Consider the following 25,571-nt stretch of genomic DNA (forward strand, 5'->3'; position numbering starts at 1 on the left):
CCGTACGGCATACTATAGCACGCCGTTTTTCATCATTTTTGAGGATTTGAAGAAAATTCAAAATTTCAAAAAACATGGGTTATAGCCCATCGTTTTTTGAATTTTTGAAAAAAATGTTATCCTCATTTTTCATCATTATTGAACATGGGCTATAGCCCCTACCGTACGGCATACTATAGCACGCCGTTTTTCATCATTTTTGAGGATTTGAAGAAAATTCAAAATTTCAAAAAACATGGGTTATAGCCCATTGTTTTTTGAATTTTTGAAAAAAATGTTATCCTCATTTTTCATTATTTTTGAACATGGGCTATAGCCCCTACCGTACGGCATACTATAGCACGCCGTTTTTCATCATTTTTGAGGATTTGAAGAAAATTCAAAATTTCAAAAAACATGGGTTATAGCCCATCGTTTTTTGAATTTTTGAAAAAAATGTTATCCTCATTTTTCATCATTTTTGAACATGGGCTATAGCCCCTACTGTACGGCATACTATAGCACGCCGTTTTTCATCATTTTTGAGGATTTGAAGAAAATTCAAAATTTCAAAAAACATGGGTTATAGCCCATCGTTTTTTGAATTTTTGAAAAAAATGTTATCCTCATTTTTCATCATTTTTGAACATGGGCTATAGCCCCTACTGTACGGCATACTATAGCACGCCGTTTTTCATCATTTTTGAGGATTTGAAGAAAATTCAAAATTTCAAAAAACATGGGTTATAGCCCATCGTTTTTTGAATTTTTGAAAAAAATGTTATCCTCATTTTTCATCATTTTTGAACATGGGCTATAGCCCCTACCGTACGGCATACTATAGCACGCCGTTTTTCATCATTTTTGAGGATTTGAAGAAAATTCAAAATTTCAAAAAACATGGGTTATAGCCCATTGTTTTTTGAATTTTTGAAAAAAATGTTATCCTCATTTTTCATTATTTTTGAACATGGGCTATAGCCCCTACCGTACGGCATACTATAGCACGCCGTTTTTCATCATTTTTGAGGATTTGAAGAAAATTCAAAATTTCAAAAAACATGGGTTATAGCCCATCGTTTTTTGAATTTTTGAAAAAAATGTTATCCTCATTTTTCATCATTTTTGAACATGGGCTATAGCCCCTACTGTACGGCATACTATAGCACGCCGTTTTTCATCATTTTTGAGGATTTGAAGAAAATTCAAAATTTCAAAAAACATGGGTTATAGCCCATCGTTTTTTGAATTTTTGAAAAAAATGTTATCCTCATTTTTCATCATTTTTGAACATGGGCTATAGCCCCTACCGTACGGCATACTATAGCACGCCGTTTTTCATCAATTTTGAGGATTTGAAGAAAATTCAAAATTTCAAAAAACATGGGTTATAGCCCATCGTTTTTTGAATTTTTGAAAAAATGTTATCCTCATTTTTCATCATTTTTTAACATGGGCTATAGCCCCTACCGTACGGCATACTATAGCACGCCGTTTTTCATCATTTTTGAGGATTTGAAGAAAATTCAAAATTTCAAAAAACATGGGTTATAGCCCATCGTTTTTTGAATTTTTGAAAAAAATGTTATCCTCATTTTTCATCATTTTTGAACATGGGCTATAGCCCCTACCGTACGGCATACTATAGCACGCCTTTTTTCATCATTTTTGAGGATTTGAAGAAAATTCAAAATTTCAAAAAACATGGGTTATAGCCCATTGTTTTTTGAATTTTTGAAAAAAATGTTATCCTCATTTTTCATCATTTTTGAACATGGGCTATAGCCCCTACCGTACGGCATACTATAGCACGCCGTTTTTCATCATTTTTGAGGATTTGAAGAAAATTCAAAATTTCAAAAAACATGGGTTATAGCCCATCGTTTTTTGAATTTTTGAAAAAAATGTTATCCTCATTTTTCATCATTTTTTAACATGGGCTATAGCCCCTACCGTACGGCATACTATAGCACGCCGTTTTTCATCATTTTTGAGGATTTGAAGAAAATTCAAAATTTCAAAAAACATGGGTTATAGCCCATCGTTTTTTGAATTTTTGAAAAAAATGTTATCCTCATTTTTCATCATTTTTGAACATGGGCTATAGCCCCTACCGTACGGCATACTATAGCACGCCTTTTTTCATCATTTTTGAGGATTTGAAGAAAATTCAAAATTTCAAAAAACATGGGTTATAGCCCATTGTTTTTTGAATTTTTGAAAAAAATGTTATCCTCATTTTTCATCATTTTTGAACATGGGCTATAGCCCCTACCGTACGGCATACTATAGCACGCCGTTTTTCATCATTTTTGAGGATTTGAAGAAAATTCAAAATTTCAAAAAACATGGGTTATAGCCCATCGTTTTTTGAATTTTTGAAAAAAATGTTATCCTCATTTTTCATCATTTTTGAACATGGGCTATAGCCCCTACCGTACGGCATACTATAGCACGCCGTTTTTCATCATTTTTGAGGATTTGAAGAAAATTCAAAAATTCAAAAAACATGGGTTATAATATACTTGTGCTGATTGGTCGGCTGCCATAAAGGCTCATGTGGCCATCCCAGTGAATCTAACTAGTTGAGGCCTATAGCTTGCTGCTTATCAGATATCAGACATTCAAAGATATACTTTAAATACATTTTGAAATATATTTCCGTGAACGGAAATGGGATCGAAAACAGCCACGAGGGCTGTGGATGGTTTGGTGCAAGTTATGGCCAAGGAGACACTGATGTTTATCCGGACACAAAGGAATTAAAATATAGTGGAAATTGGTGACCAAAACCGAGAAGAAAACTGACCTCCACCGAGATTGCCGGTGAGTCTACAATTTCATTCACTTGGGCAGTTCCTCGTTACCAGTAATGTTAATCTAACTTAAACTGTTACCACCTTTCGTATTAAAGTCACTAAACTGCAATCAGCATACTTTAAATGCAATTCATACAGTGAACAACACCGAAACGCCTGAAGTGTCAAGAGTGTCTCACCTAGTCTAATATGGTGGCATTTGCCACACTGATTGCAAGACGTAGAATATTGTTGGGATGGTAATCCCCAACTCCTCCTTCTATAGCTATGTGGCTTAAGGATATTATGGGGTTTTTATGTTTGATTGGACTGGACTTTTTTGTTGTCAATTACTATTGTTATTTTTTATATTGTTTTAACGATGACGATAACTGTGGGGGTGAGGGAGAAAAAAAATGGTATGTTCAAACTAAACTTAAATTGTTGAAATCTGCTACCAATAAACATATATAAAAAAAGAAACAAAAAGAGTGTCTCACCTCTGTGTCACTGGCCAGTGTCTGCTGCTGTAAGGTGAGTGTGAGCTGGCCCTGCTGTCCTGCCTCCTGTTGGCATTCCACCTATGTAGAGAACCTCTGGTTAACTGCATGCCATACTGTAGATACACTTCTATGGATATAGAAACCCCAACTCAGGAAAAGACAGGTTTACTATACTGCAAAAAACTAAAGGCAGAGTAAATATGAAGGCATTTCTATGCACAATGTTTTGTGTGTGTTATGTGGCAGTAACACAGTTAGAGAAACATTAACATTTTGATTTGTTTGTGTTCTTCTAACCAGACGCTTAATTCTTTGGGGAACATTTTCTAATTAAAATTGTATTATTAAACCAGGAAACATTAATGTTTTGATAAACAAGACTAATCTGGCTTTCATTGTCACCTCATAATGACTATTTGGTTGCACAGTGACGAAGACTTGGGCCAAAGCGGCTGTGCCTGTTTTTCCACCCCTGCGCTGCTCAGAATTAAAAATAAGTAGTTATTGTGGTCCTAAAAATAAGGACCACTTATATTTTGCCTCTCTTAATGAATGCAAAACACATCTGCGAGCACTAAAAGAAAGCGGGCAGGACTTTGTGTGCAGCTCTGGTGAAAACAAAGGCACTGTGCGGTATACCTCAGTGATGGGGAAGGCTTGTTGCTGGGCGTCCTCACTCAGGCTGACCACAAACAGCACCTCTGAGGTGAGCAGCAGACAGCCAGCGTGCTCCTGTCCCGACCCACTGACGATGGTCACCACCAGGGCCATGTGGACCTCTGGCCTGCCCAGAGACTGCAGCATCTTCCTGTGGGCCCAGAGGAAGGCAAACCCGACATGTATATACTGTACAGCACTGCTTCCCATATATATATATATATATATATATATATATATATATATATATATATATATATATATACATATATACATATATATATATATATATAAATGAATAAAATAAATAATAATTAAGTAGCGAAAATAGCCGATCTGCAGATTGCTATTTTCACCAGTTTGTGTCCCGGGCAAATGTGTAATCTCTCTTTTGGGTCACAGGCTAAAAGGTTTGGGAACCACTGCCGTGCAGCGTAGTGACTTGTCACAAGCATCAGCCAGTTAGATTTGAACAAAGAACAAAGCACAGGAAGTGACAGCTTCCATTTAAGGCTAGATATCATGCCCATTGAATACATCCATCTGTGAAAAGCATTTTTATTTTTTATCAACCCACAGTAGTCACTAAAACACAGATATACATCCTTTTGCTTACTTTCATGCGGGATGGGCCAACATAAATACACACTGGCAATGGGAGGTCAGGTCGCATCAGATGTACACATTCTCTTTAGACACAGACCACACACACAATGTGCCAGGCTATCTCACATGCACACATGCACATGCAAGTGACCATGCATGTCATGGTAGACATCCTGTGATTTAAGTAACTGCATGTGTGCTTCCTTCTACACACAGGTTCAATATGTATGGAATTCTGTACATGTGTTCAGCCATGTGTTGAGTGTGTGTTTACATTTGAAGACAGGTGTGCAGGTGGTGGTGCAGCGGATGCTAAGGTAGGCATACTTTGGTAGAGTGAGTTCTGTTCAGTGTTATGCGTTGATTTAATCTGAACTTGAGCTAGGCTGGGCTACTTGTATTAGAAGAGATACTTGCTGTATACCTGATGAAAACCAGTTGGTTCGAAAGCAGAACCACCTACAGTATAAACCTACAGGGAGGCATTATGCCAACAGACAGGCATTCTTATAATATTATAATATTTTCATTGGATTCTAATATGAACTCAATACACTGTCTGGTCCCTTCAATGACTATAGTTTAACATCGTAGGTGTCATGTGTAATAACATTTGTCCCCCGTTGATAGCTGACCTTGACTTCCACAGGTAGAAATTAAAATGAATGTCCATGGGGACAGAGACGAACAACTAAAATAATGTTTTAAGATGCATGGGTGCCAATAGGATAATCAACCAATTCTCTACAATTCCGGAAAAGTGGCCTTTTTGAGGTCCAAGGTTGTGGTAATGTGCTCCACAGAGAGACCATGCAGGAAGTTATGGGGTAACCAAATGGTTCACACAATGCTGTGAATGTGCCTGCACTTCCTCCACATTCAGAGAATGAAGGAAGACCCAACGGTGACCCCCTGATTGGCACAGCATATACCCTCCATCTGTCTCTCCCACCCATTGTCCAGCCAGGGGAGTTGTGTGTGCCCCTCCTCTATGTGATGGCATGGAGACATCTCTGGACAGACTCACAGTTAAACAGCTAGAACAGTTTGTAGCCAGGGGGCTTTGGCAGAGTGCTTATAAAAACCTTTTAACAGGGTTGTACACGAACAGGGGAGTGGAGGCTGGCTGCCATGTGTGGGATAGCTTGCAGAGATCAAGGTCAAGGATCTTGCCAGACTCCTCCTTTCTATAAAGGACAGTGGACCCTGCCCAAGGTTTCGCTTGTTTTATTCCGAGATGGTTCAGAGGGACGAGAGAGAAAACCGACAGAAGGTTCTAGCTGTGTAGAATCCAACAAAACCAAAGGCCCAACTGGACAGAAATAAAAGAGTTGCGCATTGTATTTGTGTCTGGGCTCTTACCAGACATATTTCAGATGGCTGTTGGGAGCCTGGGAAGACTTCTCCTCTGCAGGCAGGAAGAGCTGTTTAGGATGCTGCCACAGTCCTGCTCCATGTAAGATACCTGGAAGGATGAGTGAATGAGAATACGCATCAGGATAGCAAAATAGTACATTTGTATTTGACAGGGACATGACGATTTACAGTAATACCAGTGCATTTATCATGGTAACACTAGTTTAGTTAGACTGCTCGATATGAGTCAAATTGATACAATTAAGAGATCTGACTTGGAGCTGATGGATTCTTGGGCAAACTAACCTAAACATTTAACCGTCATCATTAGCCTGACATTTTGTTCATTCATCATTTCGTTTCACTCCATAATTCAGTCTGACAGCCCTCTCAGTGAGGTGGGGGGGTGGCCAAGGTGGGGGCGTGGCCAAAGTTTGGTGATTGGTTCATAGTGGATCAACCCCATCCCCATTGGAGCGGTTAGATTTTCAAACGAGAAAACCCTGCCTTCGACAGCGTCACCAGACCCCTGAATCACCAGAAGAATATTTGTGGCTAGCGATTCAGGGTCTGGAGCCAGGCTGTGTCATCATCCCAAGTACACATATACAGTACACTGGCAAGCATAATACTGTATACATGTATAACTACAATGATTATTTTTCTAGGGCAACCTTTGAGAGCAATGGCACCCATGTTGAGAACTCCCTTCTCTTTTGTTATGATGTGGTAAAAAAAAAAAAAGAAGATGAAGAGAAATAATTCAGAAGATGCATTTCTACTATGACTTTTCTTTTTACAAGATAGGTTAATTTTTACAACATACTCTCTTACTCTTATTTGGTGAACAACCGGGGCCACGTTATGAGTATTCTTTCTCAATTTAAATCATGCACTTTAGTACAATATGACTTTATTTTCATTAAGACATACAGTAGTATAGTGCTATTACATCGTTATGGCATGTTTTTGACGAAACAGTAAATAATAATAATGAATGAATGGCATTTTTATAGCGCTTTTCCAAGTGCTCAAAGTGCAGTTAATTCATACATTGGGAGGTGAAGCGGCGAACAGTCGACGCCAGCGTCCTCCCACATTCACTAATTGGAGGCAATCTAGGGTTCAGTCTTGCCCAAGGACACTTCGACATGTGTACAGGAGGAGCCGGTATTCGAACCTCCATCCCATGGATCATTGGACGGCCTGCTCTACCTCCTGAGCCACAGTCGCCCAATAAACATGGGTGATGCCGTATATATTATACGCACTAGCACAGTTTGGAGTTACGCTATTCCATTAAACACACAATGCCACTGGGAATCATATCAATATATTTGACTTGAAACCAACCGATGTTTGGCAAAACCAACATAAACATTATCCATGGTACAAGCGCCACCACCCTGCATCTATCATGCAGAATTACGTTCAGATTTTTCATTTCCTCATCAGGTCCACTGAAGCAGTGAACCATGCAAAAGGACTTTGTATAATAGCTCCATCAGTGTCTGTCAATAGGCTACAAGTTGATCATCTATGAGCCTGTGGTGACCCGCCCTACATTCTAGTCTTCCCATCAGTAGAGCAGCAGTGGCAGTGAGCCAGTGATGTCATGGAGCAGTTAAAACACAGCTATAAAGAACAAAGTGAGCCTAGCTGCTCATGATGTCACCACATTGGTACTCTGGAACGCAGCGCGGATCCGTGTGGGCATTTGTCCTAGCCGAGTGTGTTTTAAGATCTGGTTGTATTAATCCTGCATGTACTGTATATCTGCGTGAACTTAATATGTAAGCTGTATAATGTAAGTATTCAGTGACTACTGCAGGGCCAGTGCTGTGTTTAAGCACCATTCGTGTGCACCAATGAGTTATTCTGTTTGTGTATGCATGTATCCATATAGGCTACTACATCTGCATATTTAAATGTGGGCATTGTATAGTGTACTATGTATGGCCGTGTACCGTGTAGTGTGCGTGTGTGTGTTCACTCCACCCCACCTCATAGCCTGCTAAGCCAACAGTGCACAGAGGGCCAGGTAGATTAGAGCCGGCCCCCAGGGAGCCATCGCTCTTACACGGAGCTGTGCACCTCATTGGCAGTTTATGTACTGTAGCAATGACCTGTTAACGCCAACTCACACCACCCCCTCTTCCCTCTCTCACCTCCTCCCCCCTCCCCCATCTCCCTCTCCTGCCCCTTCTCCCTATCTCCAATAAAACACAAACCAACTCCAGAGGAACAAACTATGCCTGTGTGTGTACGTCAGAGGGCCTTTCAACAGCTCTGTCCTGGGCCCCTCACTACAAAAGGCCTGGCCTAATAAACACTTGGCTCCTGCCTGGGGCCAAGTAGAGGGAAGGGGAGAGATCGCCCGAACACCGATGGATTTCTGAAGATCCTGATGCAATCTCTGTGATTCATGGATGTTTGTTAGAATACTATTGGCCAAGGCCTGCCTGACACAGGTGTGCACTGTTGAATAATGATGTTTTCTCTAGTACAGCGTTCCGTTAGTGTCTAGGGCAGTGATTCTCACCCTGTGGTACCCTTAGTGATACTTAACGACTAGTACAGCATTCCGTTAGTGTCTAGGGAAGTGATTCTCACCCTATGGTACCCTTAGTGATACTTAACGACTAGTACAGCGTTCCGTTAGTGTCTAGGGCAGTGATTCTCACCCTATGGTACCCTTAGTGATACTTAACGAGAATCTCTAGACTCTAGGCAATCTGCATCGTCAAAAAATGAAGGAAAAACAGCGCCCTCTTTTCCTTGAATTTGGCACGAGTCAATAGTGTGATGAAAATCACTGATAATTTAAAATGTAAAGTACCACAGTTTGAGTTTCCTTCCCCACAGAGCACCCTTGGACTACCAGGAACTCACCGTAGCCGGTCTGAGACACCAGCTCGGCCGCTCCGCCGATAGGCTTGGTGAACACCCCCACGATGCCCTTCCCCACCCCAGAGATCACTCCCTTGGCCGTGCTGCCAGCGGAGCTCTGCGTGTCCCACGTCCTCTGGAAGTTCTGCATGGGTTGGTCCACGATGCCTGCAATGGCCCCTAGAAACAACAACACAGTATTGTTACTGTTACTCTCAGAGGTAAATGTTGTATAGTACTTTTACTCAAATCAAAAAATAAATGTTGACTGACTTGACTGACTTTCTAAAATGTGTTTTGAAACATATTGGTAGAATCTGCTTCACCTTTTTGATCCAAAGGTCATATTGTGCTACATAATTTACTATAACAGGTCTCTCTCTCTCCCCCCTTCACGCACACGCACGCACGCACACACACACACACACACACACACACACACACACACACACACACACACACACACACACACACACACACACACACACACACACACACACACACACACACACACACACACACACACACACACACACACACACACACACACACACACACACACACAAATACATTGTCATGCTATGACCCCCCCCCCTCCCTCGAACAAATACAGAGTGCACACCACATAAATACGTAAGGCCATAGTCTTTCTTTCCTGTATCTCTGTTCAGTGTCTCTGTAAAAAATAAAGCAGGAATGCCAAAATCCCCAAACACCACCATATTGTACTATGTGGACAGAAAAAAAAGACAAAGGAAACCCACCAGGAAATTCAGACATGGTTTATATTGTTAAACCAAAAATGTATCAGTCATTTTATACACTACGCAGATGGGGCACCTAATATTCGGTAAATCTCAGGAATTCTAATCCTCTATAACCCAGAGCAGCTGTTTGGTTTGAATAACACTACTTTTGGACTGTCGAGACAGACTTGAGTGTTACTGACCTCTGGGTGTTTATTGGGGCCCTGCTGTGCTGTCTAATACTATGCTGTCTCATGGTGTACTCTCGTACACAGCGATAGACAGCGCTCGCTCGCGTGCGTATGTGTATGTGTGTGTGTGTGTGCACTGTGCACATGTTCGCTCATTATGTGTTGAGGTGTGTGCACGCACACGAGCAAAAATATGTATTCATGTGTGCTTCCGTGTGAGCAAAACTATGCATTGATGTGTGTGCGTGCATACCTAACAGGCTGATGCCGAGCCGTGAGAGGCCTTGTCTCAGGCCGTCTCCCAGGCTCTCGGGTAGCTGTCGTCTCCACTCCTCCTGCCTGGTGTAGTGCTCCTCGTCCAGGGACAGGCGGTCCATGTTCCGTGCCAGACTGGTCGCCAGGTTGGTGATTGACGTCAGAGTGCCTGGAGAGGAGACAAGCCAGCGTCTCCATTTGAACGTTCAGCGTTCAACATGACATATTGGATACTAACAAATAACAAATGTGCACTTTGAAAGATTTAGAGTTTAGACCACTGCTTCTCAAACAGTGGGTCGGGACAAATATGTGGGTCACGGAAACATCTTTATGGGTCCCTTTATTTTTAGTTTCCTACATTTAGTTTATAAAATTATTATTATTTCAAAACATAAAAAAGGAAGGAAAAGCAAAAGAAAATCATGAATTAAAAACAAATGGAATGATTGTTTCGGTAATAAGTCATGAAGAAATCAAAGAAAAAACAAAGAAATTCCCTAAATTAGAAAACAAATCTTGAAGCTCACAACGTGGCGCGAAGCGACGCGTTGTGAGCTTGTAGATCTGCTATTTTCACTAGTTTGGGTTCCCGGGGAGACATCAAATAAAAATTTGGGAACCACTGCTTTGGATGACAGCGTTACCTTTGGAGATGTGTTTGACAAAGGAGGTGGTTCCTCTGGACACACCGCTGACGAAGGCCCCAGGCCCGCGGGTCAGACCCTCATAGGGCAGGCGGAAGAAGTCAGACACCCCGTTTCCAATGCTCCGTACGAGGCTGGCGGGACTGCCTAGTATCTCCAGAGATCCAACCACCCAGCCTGAGACAAAGGAGACACACAAGACGGTAAGATAATCATGCTTGTACTATTATGTTGTATTATTATCTACTGCAGTGGTTCTCAAACCAGGTCACCCCTGTAAATAACATTTAATCCACGGCACCCTTGAATTAAATTGTTACTTTATAGCATCTAACATTTACGTCATATTACACTATGTAAATATGTAAATCTTTCACAAGTCACAAGGTGAACTTGAGAGATTAGGACAGTAAATAACTTTACCGTATTTAACTTTGTTTAACTACTTGAACCCCAGCATCCCTATATTCTGGGTGGAACATTCACCAAAAATAGCTGATCTACAAGCTCACAACGTGTCAAAAATCTTTGGTCCGAGGACCTCAGAGACCTACTGGCTACTGCTGATGTAAAGATAGAGTAAACAACTAATATTAGCATGTGCTTATATTAGTATGACTTGATAGTTCTATAGGTAATTACAAAATTGACAGCTTAATTTGTGCACGATTATGCAGAATTGCGGATTTCTTAAAGGACCACTTCACCACTTTTCAACCTATCTTCATATAATAGGTCAATTTATTTCTACTCAGTCTGTGTCTCATAGGAGGGCTGTGGGCAGTTTAGAAACCGTCCTCCAGTGACATCATCATTAGGCAGATTTTTCGTGGCTTCCATTTTCGCATTGCTACTTTTCAGGACTAGAAAGCCTGCAGTTTCTATTAGCTTGTATTCCCCATCGATGATGTCACTGGTGGACGGGTTTCTGAACTGTCCACAGCCCTCCTATGAGACACAGACTGAGTAGAAATAAATTGCGCCATTTTTTCATGATTAGTAGTGAGGACCTATTATATGAAGATAGGTTGACAAGTGGTGAAGTGGTCCTTTAAGATGTGGATCAAAGGAGGAAGGACTGGAAGAAGTTGCCACTGAGGAGTCCCATTAAAGCACATGACCATGTTATGAAATTATTTATGCAGTCCCTCAGCAATTCATCATTGGATATTTATTATACCCAATTTAGATGCCATATTGTCTGTGGCAATAATATGAAGCACATTAAAGACCTGACGATGGGCAGCAAGATCATCTAATGATATCCATGGCAACATACGGTACCACAACTGATAATGAGTTTATACTGTTTTGATCCAATGCAGACAATGGAGTATATTTTGTAGTAAAGTATATAGTATAATGTCTTAAACTGAATATACTGTACACTACATACACAGAGCATGTGTGCAAACATACATACAGACACAGTACACTCACACAGACATATACACGATTACTGTCACATTCATCTTTCATAACATAAGAGAAATGTGTCTAAAACGCACCTGTTCTTAAGAAATGCCTCCCAGGAGGTGTAATCCACACATAAGATTCTAGAGTACGTGTACCTCAACTACTTTTCCTGCCAAAAGCAGGACACACTCTCCCATTCTAATAAACAAAGTACACAGTCAAACTTTAAGACTGTTACGAGACTTTACTGTGGGGACGTCAAAGTTAAACTGCTTTATGACCATGTTAACTCTCTGTAAGAGCTTTCTCCACGCGATGGCCCGCAGAAACACCAACGGATGCATTCGTATACCCCCACACACACACACACACACATTCCTGAATGAAATCATCCAAAATGTCCTAACGAGATTTATTGCATTCTACTATCTCACCTCTCTCATTCAGCCATGCGGACCACTTCAGATGGTACGGCTCATTGATATTTATGCGCTGACAATTGCATCACAAAATCAAATAGCCATTTCTCAAGCCGCCAGACCGCTCCGCTCTTATTCCCTGTCAATTTCTGTATGAGTGATGGGCTCTAATGGTAGGAAATCAGTTCCAGTGGGGCCCAGTGTTCTTTTCTGCTTTACATGGTCTTCCAGTTGTGGTTTTGGTAGAGCATAAACCCCTGACAGGAGCTGATGTTTACAGGCTGAGTCATGGCGACACACATCCGCTCGCGCATGTGTATGTGTATGTGTGTGTGTGTGTGTGTGTGTGTGTGTGTGTGTGTGTGTGTGTGTGTGTGTGTGTGTGTGTGTGTGTGTGTGTGTATGCTGTAAATGTGCATGCACTTCTATGTGTTTGTGTATGTGTCCATTTGCACTATGTCATTGAGGGCATATGTATGCCCATGTGGTGCCGTGCATCCTAAAGTTAATCAGTCCCAGAATGCAATGCTTTCCCATAGACCTAAACTGTGTGATGGCTCAGGTAGAGGAGCCCACGGTGAAGTGACATGTTGAAATATGAGCAGAAACAAGGGCTCTAATGAGAGACAGCAGTAAGGAAGCAACCAGCCATGAACAGTGATTTCTGAGGTGGAAATGACTTGGTTAAATCATACCATGTGTGGAATGTAATGGACCATAAGAACATATAGAATGATAATGCAGGACATACTGGTTCTGAATGTGGCGTCCGGGGACCACCAAGGGTCCAGGTGGACCCTTATGGGGCTGTAACTCTGAATAGGCAAATGCAATCAACCGGTCTCAAATTGGTGTCTGTGGCTTAATGCAAATCAAACTGGGGGTCCTTAATATTAAACAAGTTGGTAATCATTGAACTAAACTATACTGCCACCCCAGTCTACACTGCAAAACTGGAAGTGAATGAAAAGAAAGAAAGAAAGAAAAAAAAGAAAAAAACAACATAGCGGTCCATTTGTACTCTCAGGCAGCCCTTTTTCCACCAAAAGAACTTTGGTTCTAGACCTGGTTACGTTCTAGATTATTGGAACCATGGCACTTTGCATGGTGGGAATTGAGATTTGTCAAGTTATCATTGAATGTAAATAGCACAATTCATAATATTTGGCACTAGGGAATTTAACCACCAAGCTACACTTAAAATGGTATGGAAATAGAAAGAGTAAGCGTTTTAGGTGTAATAATAGACGATAAACTATGCTGGAAATCACATAAATAAAGTAAAAACTAAAATGTCCAAAACTATTACAATATTATATAAAACCAAATATATCCGTAGTCAGAAGGACTACTCTATTTTCTATATTGTTTACTACAAATACAAACCCTATTTTACATTACAAAAGAGAGCCATACGAATAATAAGTAGATCTTATTATCATGAACCAAATAATAAACTCATTATTAAATAAAATACTCTAAAAGTTTTGTTGGCCTTCAAAGCACAACAGAAATTGCTTCCAAGCAGCTTTCAGAAACTGTTCCAAATGGAGAAAAAAACCCCATTATGAGCTGAGGGGTATAGTGATGTTTGAAATCACAACAGCAAGAACCAATTAAAAAAAATTGGTTATGGAAATTCAATGTTCACTCCCACTCCTATGCCACATTTCCTGGGTTGTGGCAAGGACTGTCTACAGAGGACGAGACGCGAAGACCGTAGGGGCGACGCCATGTTGCTCCATGTTGCTCCATGGAAGGAAAGAAACATGCACAATGGGCTATATGTAGCCAACACTTCCGCGTTCAGCTTCCTTGGTCTCAACTGCGCATGTTTCTTTCCTTCCATGGAGCACCATGGCGTCGCCAGTACGGTCTTCGCGTCTCGTCCTCTTTAGACAGTCCTTGGGTTGTGGCTTTTTTTTTCTTTTGAAAACATCACACCTGGGTCCGTGAGGCTATAGAGTTACAGACCCATAAGTGCCCAGTCGTACCACTGGTGGGCCAGTTGCGAGCCAGTGCTGTATGGGATATGATGGGGTCTGCACACTCTGATCCAGGTGTACTGGTCCATTCATAGCATAATGCACAGGTTTTCAAACGCAGTCAAAATCTCAAGGCACACCTACGGTATATTAATATCTGTGCAAAATAGCTTCTATAACATATTATGCTCATTCTTTTCTCATTATGCTCATCACATTCATTTAAAAAAACTAGACCGGTGCCCGGCTGTAGAGCACCGAGTCGGTAACGATGGAAGTTGGAGAATAAACAGTTTAACCACTTAAAAACTCTATATTTTGAAAGCGTTGCTTAGAGCGTTTTTCATTTATCTGGTCTCCCCATCTCTCCAGCTCTTTTGTTTTATCTTCAATTGTGTAGCCATGACACGATTCCCCCTTGTTTTCCTTTAATGTATGGCCTGCCCCCCACCATATTAGGTTGAAATGTGGAAATATTTTAAAATAAAGAAAAGGAATATTTAATTTGTTTGCCTATTATGGCATGCCAAACATAAAGAATCCAGGTTGAACTTGGATAAGAGTATAGTTTGCCTCTGTATTGGGAAATGAGTGCACACAAGTACTGATAAAGTAAATTAAAAAATAATAACTTTTCTATAGTTGTATTTATTGCAATAATAAATTGTGGTTGTTGTCTCACAACATACAAACACTGGCAAAGTGTATTTCCTATTGGTTCAAGGTTCAAGGTTTCTTTATTGCTCACAGAGAGCCAGACAAAACCGTTGAATCAAACAACTACTGTATTGACACCATCTGGTTCTGCAGCTTTTTTCAGCTTCCAGTAATTCAGATGTTACAGTACTTCATTTTTAAGAAATATCAGCCCAGTATCTGCTTCTTGACTTGAAATGTGTTGGCTGTCCACCTGCACTTACTGACTGTACTATTTCATCAGGAATGTGGTGAATTGCTGGGTCCAGAGCAGGGGTGTGGAACTCATTTTAAATCGCAGGCCAGTTAGGCTAAGTAAAATGCGTATCTAACAACGCTGGCATCTCGCTGTGTGTGTGTGTGTGTGTGTGTGTGTGTGTGTGTGTGTGTGTGTGTGTGACTGTGTGTGTGTGTGTGTGTGTGTGTGTGTGTGTGTGTGTGTGTGTGTGTGTGTGTGTGTGTGTGTGTGTGTGTGTGTGTGTGTGTGTGTGTGTGTAATCCTCATGGAACCAAATGGACCTGTAAGGTCACATATGCACACTCACATCTGTGCAAATATCATTACACACTGGGAGTGAGGCTGAATAAAAAAAATAAGCAGCAGGAAAAAGCGAGGACAGCTGTCATACAGCTCTGCTCAAAACCATCCTGCCGGATTGGGGCCCTTCACGGGCCGCATTTGGCCCGCGGAACACCAGTTTGACATCCGTGTTCTACAGAAACTTGGTGTAACAGTTGTCTCAGTCTGTGATGGAGTGAGACGATGAGATGATATCCTGTGTCCACAGGAAAGGCAGTGTCTCGCCTCAGCTCACATACTGTCAGTGCGTCTTCCTAATGGTCGCTTTTTGCATAAACCGTTGTGTCCACACATTCGGTTGTAAATCATCAGCTACAATTTATGTACCCGACTGCTTCTGGTGTGAATATTAAAACGAGCCCATGCAACATTATCATTGTCTAGTGTTACTGTTAATGCATACAGCACATGTATGCTGGTGTCATCATCAGGTGAAGTGAAGGAGAGAGGCAGAGAGGTAGAGACAGAGGAGCCCTCTACTACTCACCAGCTCTGAAGAGGGCTCCAGCAGCGTAATGCATGGCCAGAGCGTGGACCAGCTGCCTGGGTGTGGTGAAGACAGGCCCTCTCTCAAACAGGGAGAAGGACAGAGGCGTGTGGTCTGAGGCGATGTACAGCTTCAGGGAGGCATGGATGCTGACCAGCAGGTTTACTGGCTGAATGGCCAGACTCTGTAGCTGCACCGGATGGACCAGCGCCTGTAGCGACTGAACCACCTAATGACAACCACAGCATGTGAGAATACAATACAATGTCGTCGACCAGCCTAGCAGTTAAAGGGATTGTGATTTTTGTAATTTTTCTTAATATTTGTTTAGGTTTTCTTTGCTCAATTGTATCCAAAACATTTAACATTCAGTAGATTTTCTGTGTTCTGGGGTTTTCTGGCTCAAACAAGTGCTCTGATTTTACTGTGGACTGTGATGTAAGAGACCACAAATTCAATATATGACATAAGGAGTTGCCAGCAGATGTCACTGTTGAGGCCTGTTTGCCTGTTTTCATTGCAGCTCAAAAGGCTTCAGAACACACAGAGAAAACCCCAGATCACAGAAAATGTAGGGTGGTACCTAAATTGAACCCTTCTATTACAAGTACAACACCTGTTCAGGGAGGACTGGAGCACATCCATTCCCAGGCTTTCTGCTGCCCCGGCGGCCTCGTGCACGGCTGGATGACAGGGCGGTGTCGGGGATGTAGGTGTGGAACAGGGTCTTGATGTAGTAGACAAAGGTGTCCTCCACGTAGAGCCTGGCAGGTTGCAGCTGCAAGGTGACCTAGAAGGAACAGAACAGAGAAGTGTTGCAGGTTGAATACGCTGAAGGCCTTGTAGGTAAAATATCATAGTAGAAATCCTGGATGTTCATTTAACTCTGATATTGTACAAATGTACCCAAGTAGACCATTTGTTTACGTTTGTACACTTTCAGAGTTAAACACCCAATATTGTGTGCCTTCTACTGGCAGTAATCACATTCGAGCAACTTTTAATTGTGTTTGTGTACTGGCAGTAATCACATTCGAGCAACTTTTAATTGTGTTTGTGTCCGGTGGCTTATTGCAAAAATTGAACTAATCAGTAAATTAGCAGTCTAATCTACCAGACCAACCTGCTCCATTGTGCGTAGGTCTTCAGCCAGAGTGAGGCTCAGCTGGAGGAAGCAGGAGCGTTTGAATTCCTCCAGGGCTTCTGGGGAAACAGTGCAGGGGTTGGCTTCGCTGGTCCATGGATCCCCGGTCTCTGCAACACCCCTCTCCTGGCACAGCAGGACCGGGAAGTGGAAGCTGGCACGGTTATACAGCTGGTTGTCCACTTGGAGACTGGCACAGTGGAGCTCAATCAGACAGGCTTCAGACATCAGACCAGAGAAGGTAGTAGTGGTGATGGCGGTGGTGGTGGTGGTCGCATCAGGGTGGTTTCTAAGCTCCGGGGGCAGCCATGCAGGCGCGACGGGAGCCAAGCTGAGGAGCACTTTAGATAGAGTGAGCCTTAGCAGCTCCACAGAACCAGAGGGACTGGTGATATCATCACTCAGCGCCACACTGGCCTCACTGAGGAGAACCCTGAAGGCCAGATTCTGACTGGAGGACCTTGAAAAGAAACCACATGTGTTAAGATTAAGATGTGCAATTGTCAGTTTAAATGTAAGACTCATTATTTGGATATATTTATTTTCCCCAAACTAGAAGGGTTTCTTAAAATATAACACTAATTTGCTAATTAAATTGGCTTCTATTGGAGGAAAGATACATTAATTTATTTAATTTCAGAGAAACAACAGAACGATTATAATATGCTTATAATTCTACATGCATTTCCTATCAATAGGGATTATCAAACTGTATGAGGGTGTCATCATCTGTAATTTGATTACTGTGATTTGCTGTTTTGACAGTGAAGATGGCTGTGATGTAATGGAATATAAAAGTAATGGTATGAATTGTTGATCCGACACCATGAATTCAGCATTCATAACAGACAGAGGTTGTGTTGCCCTCCTGTGGTGAAAAAGAAAGCATGCAGGTCAGGGCTGCAAAGCAGTAACTACCTTCCACAGAAGGTCATGAGCAGGTCATTTTGAAACCTCTCTTCATGTTTATTTTGGAAATAGAACTAATCAAACACACAGAGTATCCTGTATGTAAAAAGTGTCATAACGTTGTCACATATGGACTTAAGATATCTACAGTACTTTCCTACCAACCACTTTCCTTTAACCACTTGCCCTATTTAAAAAAGTTTAGTCTTTGTCTCGATGGGACGCATTGTGAGCTTGTAGATCTGCTATTCTTGCTATTTTAGAAAATGTTAGATGTATGTGATTATTTCAGATGAAATGTCACAAAAAAATGTAATGTGACACAAATGATGATGAAATAGATTTATTCAAGGCTGGACAGATCACACGCTTGGAAGTTAAATTACACAACGCTATTTAAATTCAAATCACAAAGAAAAATGGTAAATTGAAGAGAACACTTCATCCGTACCTGTTGACTTGACTGAGTAGTACAGAGTCCTCGCTGCCCTCTGGTGCCAGGGACAAAACCACGGCCCCTTTGTCATACACCAAGTCTATGTAGAGACAACCAAACCCTGGCAGGAACACCACCTGACATGGGAATGGAACAGACAGATTCTGATGTTAGAGAGATAAGAAAACCTGGCAGGAACTCCTCCTGACATGGAATGGAAGAAAATTCAATTAAGATAACTTCTGCAACCTTAAAGGTATAGTGATTTCACTTAATTCAAATATCACTTTTTTTTAAAATAATCCTCCCTACTAAAGAGTGTGCTGACCATATAAGGAGTTTCTCCCTGTCCCCAGTGAGCCCTTGGGGTAAAAAAAACCCTAGTTTCGGTTTTGGTGGTGGGTGAGAAAGCCACATCCAATCAGGATGAGAAGGGCGTTCCTCCAATCATGATCAAGTGGCCTGTTGCACTTGCCCCCACTGTAGAGTGTGTGCATGTGCACATCTTGTTACCGGGCCGGGCCGTTGTTTTTTCCAAATCACTGAATGCTCCTTCAACTTTTGACATAAGAATACAGAATTGATTTTAATTTGGGTGGCATATGTCCTCATTATGACAAAGGGTATGCTCTAAAAACTGTGTGTGTGTGTGTGTGTGTGTGTGTGTGTGTGTGTGTGTGTGTGTGTGTGTGTGTGTGTGTGTGTGTGTGTGTGTGTGTGTGCGCGTGCGTGCGTGCGACATGGGTTCATGTTATACGAGTACACATGTGTGACTCTAGGTTCACAGTGATCAGTGCAGGAAGAAGATCTCTGCTGAGCACTAAGCTGAGCAGTCACAACAACCTGGCCCCAGTGACCTTTCACCCCTGCTACACGGGTCACACTGTGACCTCACAGAAACCAGAGACAGCAGACGACCTCAGCCTCAACCTGAACCTAGTGACGGCTAGACACAACAGCAGTATTAACACACCACACTCCTCGCCACCTCGCTAACCCCCAGACCCTGCACACACAGTGAGAGACACACACACACACACACACACACACACACACACACACACACACACACACACAGGGATTGGAGTGATACACACACGCGTGCACACAAACTATGCCAGTCAAACCCCACATCTAATATTAAATTAAATACTTAGGAAGCTGGCAGTAAACCTTGACACGCACTCACGCACGGCGCACACACGCATGCACACTTTATTAGCCAAAATAACTTGTATTCATCGAAGCCAAAACTCACATTCACAATTTCACATGCACGTGCACAAGCATAGACACGGTCCTTAGCTGTCTAACCTCTGTGGCGTTCACACAACCACAGAGAGACACTACTCCACCCCATGCATGCCATATTGATTAGCTATTGGTGACATACACAACACAGCAACTCACAACATGGTCCTCTGCTGGCCACAGAAACCTCTTTAATGCTTTGCTGCTGTGGGGGCATGGTGATTATATCCAAACCTCGTCTTTTTATGTTTTTTTTCAGGAACTGCTGCGTAAGCTAAGTGTATTAAATAAAGATCTTAGATTTGTTTCTCATGTATTAAAGGAGCTCCGGTCTTATATGGAGCTAGTGAGGGGGTTGTTGCCGCAGTTAGACCTGGCTGACGCACTGATGATAGAATTGTCTATTACCGTACTGTTCCTTCAATGTCAGTCAGTGCTCCAAAGGATGAGATGCAGGCACATCTTGATGCAAAATGTATTACTTCACCGTGCATAACAGTGAGGTATCCATGGGTTTCCATAATCAAATGAATGAAGCAAGTACCAAACAAATGTGAACAGTGGTAACCAGTGGTCAAAAAACTTTGCACATTTTGCTGCTTGTACTGCATACATTTGTGACACAACCTTCTAGATTATTGATATATTTTGACACATTTCCACTGTAATGGCATGATGCCAAAATAGGGACACCAGGTTGAATGTGGTTAAATAAGTCATTCTATAGATATTATTTAACCAATGAAAATGATTACATTATTATGAAGTGACTAAATAATACATTGTATCCATTGTAGTCTCTCAAGCCAGGCTGTTGGTTCACACAATTTTAAAATGCCTAAACTGAGATGACGATCCGTCCTCTGCTTTCAGGAGGCAGAGACTCTATGTAGCATTCAGAGATTATGGTTCTCTGGCTTGAGAGACTTGATACAATAACACAGATGATCTTTTACCATTTAGCAGTTTTGGACATACAAGTTTTATACCTGACAGTGACATTATACTGTAGTGTAGTAGCTGTGTGCTTGGATGGTGTGTACTGTATTTATCTGTCTCATGGTACCAGACATATACATTACTTGTTTCCCCTGATCTAGGATTTGTGCTCAACCAGTGCAACATTTGATTAAAAAAAAAGACAAGGCAAATGGTGGAACAGCAAAGCATTATACATGAGTAGAATTCTTTGCTGTACTAAAAGAAAATGTTGTTTACAAAGAATAATACATTTGGTGCAAACAATGTGGCTGCACCTTTCTCTTATCCTACGACGATCACCCTGTATGTCACACCTATCTATTGACTCGCCCGTCCCGTGACCCGCAAAAAGAGAGAGAGAGAGGGAAGGGGGGACTGGGCCATTTTCCCAACAATGTATCTGTGCAGCATTTCGTTCATAATGTTCTGATTGTTGTTAGGCATACTCACGCTATGGGTCCTTAAGGAAGCATCACAGGTCTAAAATCCAAGTTCATGCCATCTGTTTCCAAGTCATATTGTATATATATTGTATTGTGCTACAGTCAACAGTATAGCCTAAGACATTACGAATATGCTGATTATTAATGAAATGATCTACGATTTTTGATCCAGCGCATCGCCGCATCCTTTAGTCTTTCGAGTTTAACTACCGTATGTTCAAAACAATGAAATAACCAAATAAATATAGGTTACATTTCATGGCTTCTCCAACAGCCGAAAACTAAAGCCACTTGTTTACAATACATGAGAGAACATTAAACGATGAAGTAGATAAATACAGTGAGTCTTCTGTCCTAAAACAACATTGCATGGGACATTCAAATAAAGTTGACGTGCAGCAGGGATATCAGGATATCATTAGAGGCAGCTGTGCATACTTGATCAAAGCAACACATTGAACACAAGCTAGATGATTTCAGGAGGAGTGGAAACGGGAGAGACAGAGAGAGAGACAGAATATGGAGAGGGAGAGAAGGGGACCTGCGGGCAACGGGCCGGCCCGGTCATCACTACGAGGCAGCGTATCGCATCTCCCAGGTCATGGGTTTGCACGTTACCAAAACACTTCAGGAACAGTCAAATATGCTGTCTTACAGTATGTTCTACAGGTTGTAGTCGACAACAATTGGTTGGTTTGGTAGGACATTAACAGGAAAAAAGGTCTTTACGTAAAAGATATGTACTATACATGTGGGCGGTATGTGACGTCTACCTGTGTGCCAGGGGAGTTGATGTCTATGGGGTCGGTCCAGTCAGAGCAGTGGTGGTCTGAGGTGGTCTTCAGCAGCAGGGTGGGCAGAGACTCTCTCTGTCTGCAGTCTGGGAAGCTGGAGAAGTGGTGGTAGAGCTCATGGTGCAGGGAGCAGCTGGCAGGCAGCGGACGGCAGTATACCTCAGACCTCGAGGCTTCTGACCGCAGAAGGGAGGAAGTATCATCATGTTAGTGGACGAGGGAGGACGCTAGTGTCTTAGTTCTTCAAAGTATAGGGCAGACCAATATTAGTCGGGTCGATATATATCGGCCATGATTTCACATTTAGATCAAATCGAAATCGAACATAACTGCCAAGATATTGGCAGTTATGCAGCCGACGTGTCCTGGGGGGGGGCTTTTTATGCCTTTATTGATAGGGAACAGTAGATAGACAGGAAAGGGGGAGAGAGATGGGGAGTGATTTTTTATGATTTAAAAAATGTTCAAAAATAAGCTCTGCAAGCTTTTGAAGCGTTGTAGAAGAGGCCTTCAGTGGTTAAAATATAATTAACCAATAATTCATGTTCATTTTTAATTTATGATGTTTTAAGTTATGTGTGCTTACTTTTATATTGTTGTTGTAAAATGTTTCCAAACTTTTATCAAATTTAAGTTTGGACTTTTTGACGAAATATCAGTCAAACATTATTGGTATTCGTGGTGGTCTAAGGCCCAGAAATGTGGCATCGGTGAAGGTTTATGCATGTTTGTAGTGTGTCCCTACCTTTGACATTCTCCTTCAGCAGCAGTGGGATAGGACACTTGTTGTGGATGAGCATTCGGGGGCAGACGTCCTCGTTCAGAGTGATGTATGTCACCCCGAGGTGCTCCTGGTACGTCAGCACCATGGCTCTGGAACAAACAAACACCATAAACATGTCAACCAAACAACTATAAACCAGCACACACACCACACCCCTTCCTGTCACATGTCTCACACACATAACATCATTAATTAGTTATGACCGTCATGTCTGTTTCCCTGCTCCTGGAGTGTGGCCATGAGCAGAGCCCTTTTAAACGCTAAATACATTTCTTAACCTGCTGGCACGACTTAAGTCTAAACATAACCCTAACCATTTTACATTTTGCATGCACACACGCGCACATGCACACGCACACGCACACACACACACACACACACACACACACACACACACACACACACACACACACACAAACCAAAAGGAAAACATCATCAATCCAAGAACACAACATGCAGATGGATCTGTGAAGAAAGACATGCTTTCAAAATCACTTCTGTAGTCATGGGCTTAATTATGTTCTGTGTGTTCACTGCAGTAGGACAATTCCAACAGAGACAGGCGGAGGAACAAAGATGAGAAGGAATTGAGAAGGAAAGAAAATGAAAAAAGGGAGAATGAAAGAGAAAGAAAGAAAACCACATAAAGATGTTAGATAGATAGAGAGAGAGAGAGAGAGAGAGAGAGAGGGAGAGAGAGAGACATGGAGCATGTGAACGAGCAGAGCCTGACAGTGGAAATGATGAGGGCATTTCTGCCTGTGCTTCATCTCCAGTGTTTAACAGGCTGTGACTGAAGTGCAAGGCCCTCTCTAACGCTATGTCCCTGTGCCAGCCGGGGGTTCTGTGCCCTGCGCTGACTGACTGTCACAGCCAGCACCCACAGACGCTCCACTTCACCCACCTGCTACTCAAACCTCTGCCAGGGCTCGGCTTCACGGGAACCGACACACTTTGCCTCGGAAAATCTGGTCGGACGGGGGCAGGGAGGCTCCACGATGTAGGTCCAGAGAGGGCCCCTGTGCCAGCCTCAGGCCCGGTGTCGGGTTTAGGAAGGCAGCTGAAGAGCATGAGTCTGAGGGGCGGCGAGGTCTCCACCTCTCCTTGGACAGTGTTCCGGAGGAGGTCCCAGCAGGGGACGGAGCAGGGCGTGGCTGGGACGTTTCCCTCTGAAGGGAACAAGGTGAAGGCTGCTGTGTCTGGGAGCTCACAGGGCTGGAGGAGAGGACACAAAATGAAGAAGATCAGTAAGGAGGTCACGTAGCGATAGATGGAAAGAAAAAATGCGGCAGGCAGGAGAAGAAAGGAGGGAAGAAGAAAGGACCATCAAATAAGATTAGAGAAGATGAGAGAAGTGAGGTGAGGTGAGGAAGAGGAGACCCGAGGAAAGCGGTGGATCGGGGCGGGCACGGCAGGATATAGGAAGGGACAGCGAAGACAAGAGTAGAGGAATGAAAGAGGGTTAGAAGATGCGAGTGGTTACAAAAAAGATACATGGCACAACCGCATTGTTATTGTACTCTCCTATTTCTCCCACTGAGCTTAGTGCTAAATTGGTAGCAGAGGAGCCCTGCTGCGCCAGTTTAGCAGCCAGTGATCAGTTGAGTAGTGCTGGATTAGACAGTGAGCATGATGAATAGCCCTACTAGAAAGGCATTCCTAGCCTTGTTTTGTGGTCTGTGTTATTGTTAAACCCATCGCTCCACGCTTAGTTTTTTTTGGTACGTATTTTTGTTTTAGTTTTTTTTTTCAGTCAATTAGTGGCAACTGGCAAGCTCTGCCATCCTCCTTTAAGGGGATCTGAGGGCTTGTTAAATGACATCACTGCCTCGCTGCTCTCGTTGGGGACAAGCAGCAGATGAAAGCAAGGAGGGAAACCTGCATCCAATTCTGGGTGTTTGTCTAATGTCCCTGTGAAGTGCCATTGCCACATGGTGAGAGTGGAGGAGAGTGAGAGAGAGGGAAGGAGAGAGAGAGAGAGAGAGAGAGAGAGAGAGAGAGACGGGAAAGGAAGCAACATGATCTGATGGAAAACGGCTTGCTGCGTCCCTGCAGTGTGTGTATGGGGGGAACCATGTGTTTGTGTGTGTGTGTGTGTGTGTGTGTGTGTGTGTGTGTGTGTGTGTGTGTGTGTGTGTGTGTGTGTGTGTGTGTGTGTGTGTGTGTGTGTGTGTGTGCGTCCGTGCGTGCGTGCGTGCGTGAGTGCATGCGTGTGATCCATCAGAAGATTCACATGTCTGGGGTACTCAAGTTGTGGCGTGTGTGTGCTCAGACATACATGTGTACTGTATGCACGCACAAGCATGGGCAGATAAACACAAATGCACTGTGTGTGTGCGCGACCATTAGCAGTCATTATGGCTATATGAAGTAGCAGTGTGGAGGATGGAGACCTCTAGAGGTCACACTAGTCATTGGGAGTGCTGGAGCTGACAGCCCACCGTGTTAAGGAGCTGAAAGGGCCTCACACCGTGGGCAGGCCTCACACCGTGGGCAGGCCTCACACCGTGGGCAGGCCTCACACCGTGGGCAGCCAGTATGATGTCTTCCACAATTAGTCTCAAATAAACAGATCATTATCCTCTCATTGCAGCGCCCTCCCAGCACAAGAAAGAGATC

General features: G+C 42.7%; 1 protein-coding gene across 2 annotated transcripts in view; it reads right to left on the reverse strand.

The window, feature by feature from the left end:
* vps13b (vacuolar protein sorting 13 homolog B) overlaps window positions 1-25,571 on the reverse strand; it is a 445,793-nt gene that overhangs the window by 3,618 nt on the left and 416,604 nt on the right. For both annotated transcript variants that reach the window (XM_080768430.1, XM_080768431.1), the window contains exons 55-67: window positions 23,857-24,167; window positions 22,914-23,041; window positions 22,148-22,344; window positions 18,715-18,836; window positions 17,334-17,814; window positions 16,827-17,000; window positions 16,211-16,439; window positions 10,628-10,804; window positions 9,979-10,149; window positions 8,792-8,968; window positions 5,906-6,008; window positions 3,920-4,088; window positions 3,278-3,358 (exon numbers count right to left, since the gene is read on the reverse strand). In XM_080768430.1, coding sequence (XP_080624556.1) covers window positions 3,278-3,358; window positions 3,920-4,088; window positions 5,906-6,008; window positions 8,792-8,968; window positions 9,979-10,149; window positions 10,628-10,804; window positions 16,211-16,439; window positions 16,827-17,000; window positions 17,334-17,814; window positions 18,715-18,836; window positions 22,148-22,344; window positions 22,914-23,041; window positions 23,857-24,167 — 2,520 coding nt within the window. The remainder of the gene's footprint in view (window positions 1-3,277; window positions 3,359-3,919; window positions 4,089-5,905; window positions 6,009-8,791; window positions 8,969-9,978; window positions 10,150-10,627; window positions 10,805-16,210; window positions 16,440-16,826; window positions 17,001-17,333; window positions 17,815-18,714; window positions 18,837-22,147; window positions 22,345-22,913; window positions 23,042-23,856; window positions 24,168-25,571) is intronic.

Source organism: Protomyctophum bolini (assembly GCF_963924005.1).
Source record: "Protomyctophum bolini genome assembly, chromosome: 7".
Classification (NCBI taxonomy): domain Eukaryota; kingdom Metazoa; phylum Chordata; class Actinopteri; order Myctophiformes; family Myctophidae; genus Protomyctophum; species Protomyctophum bolini.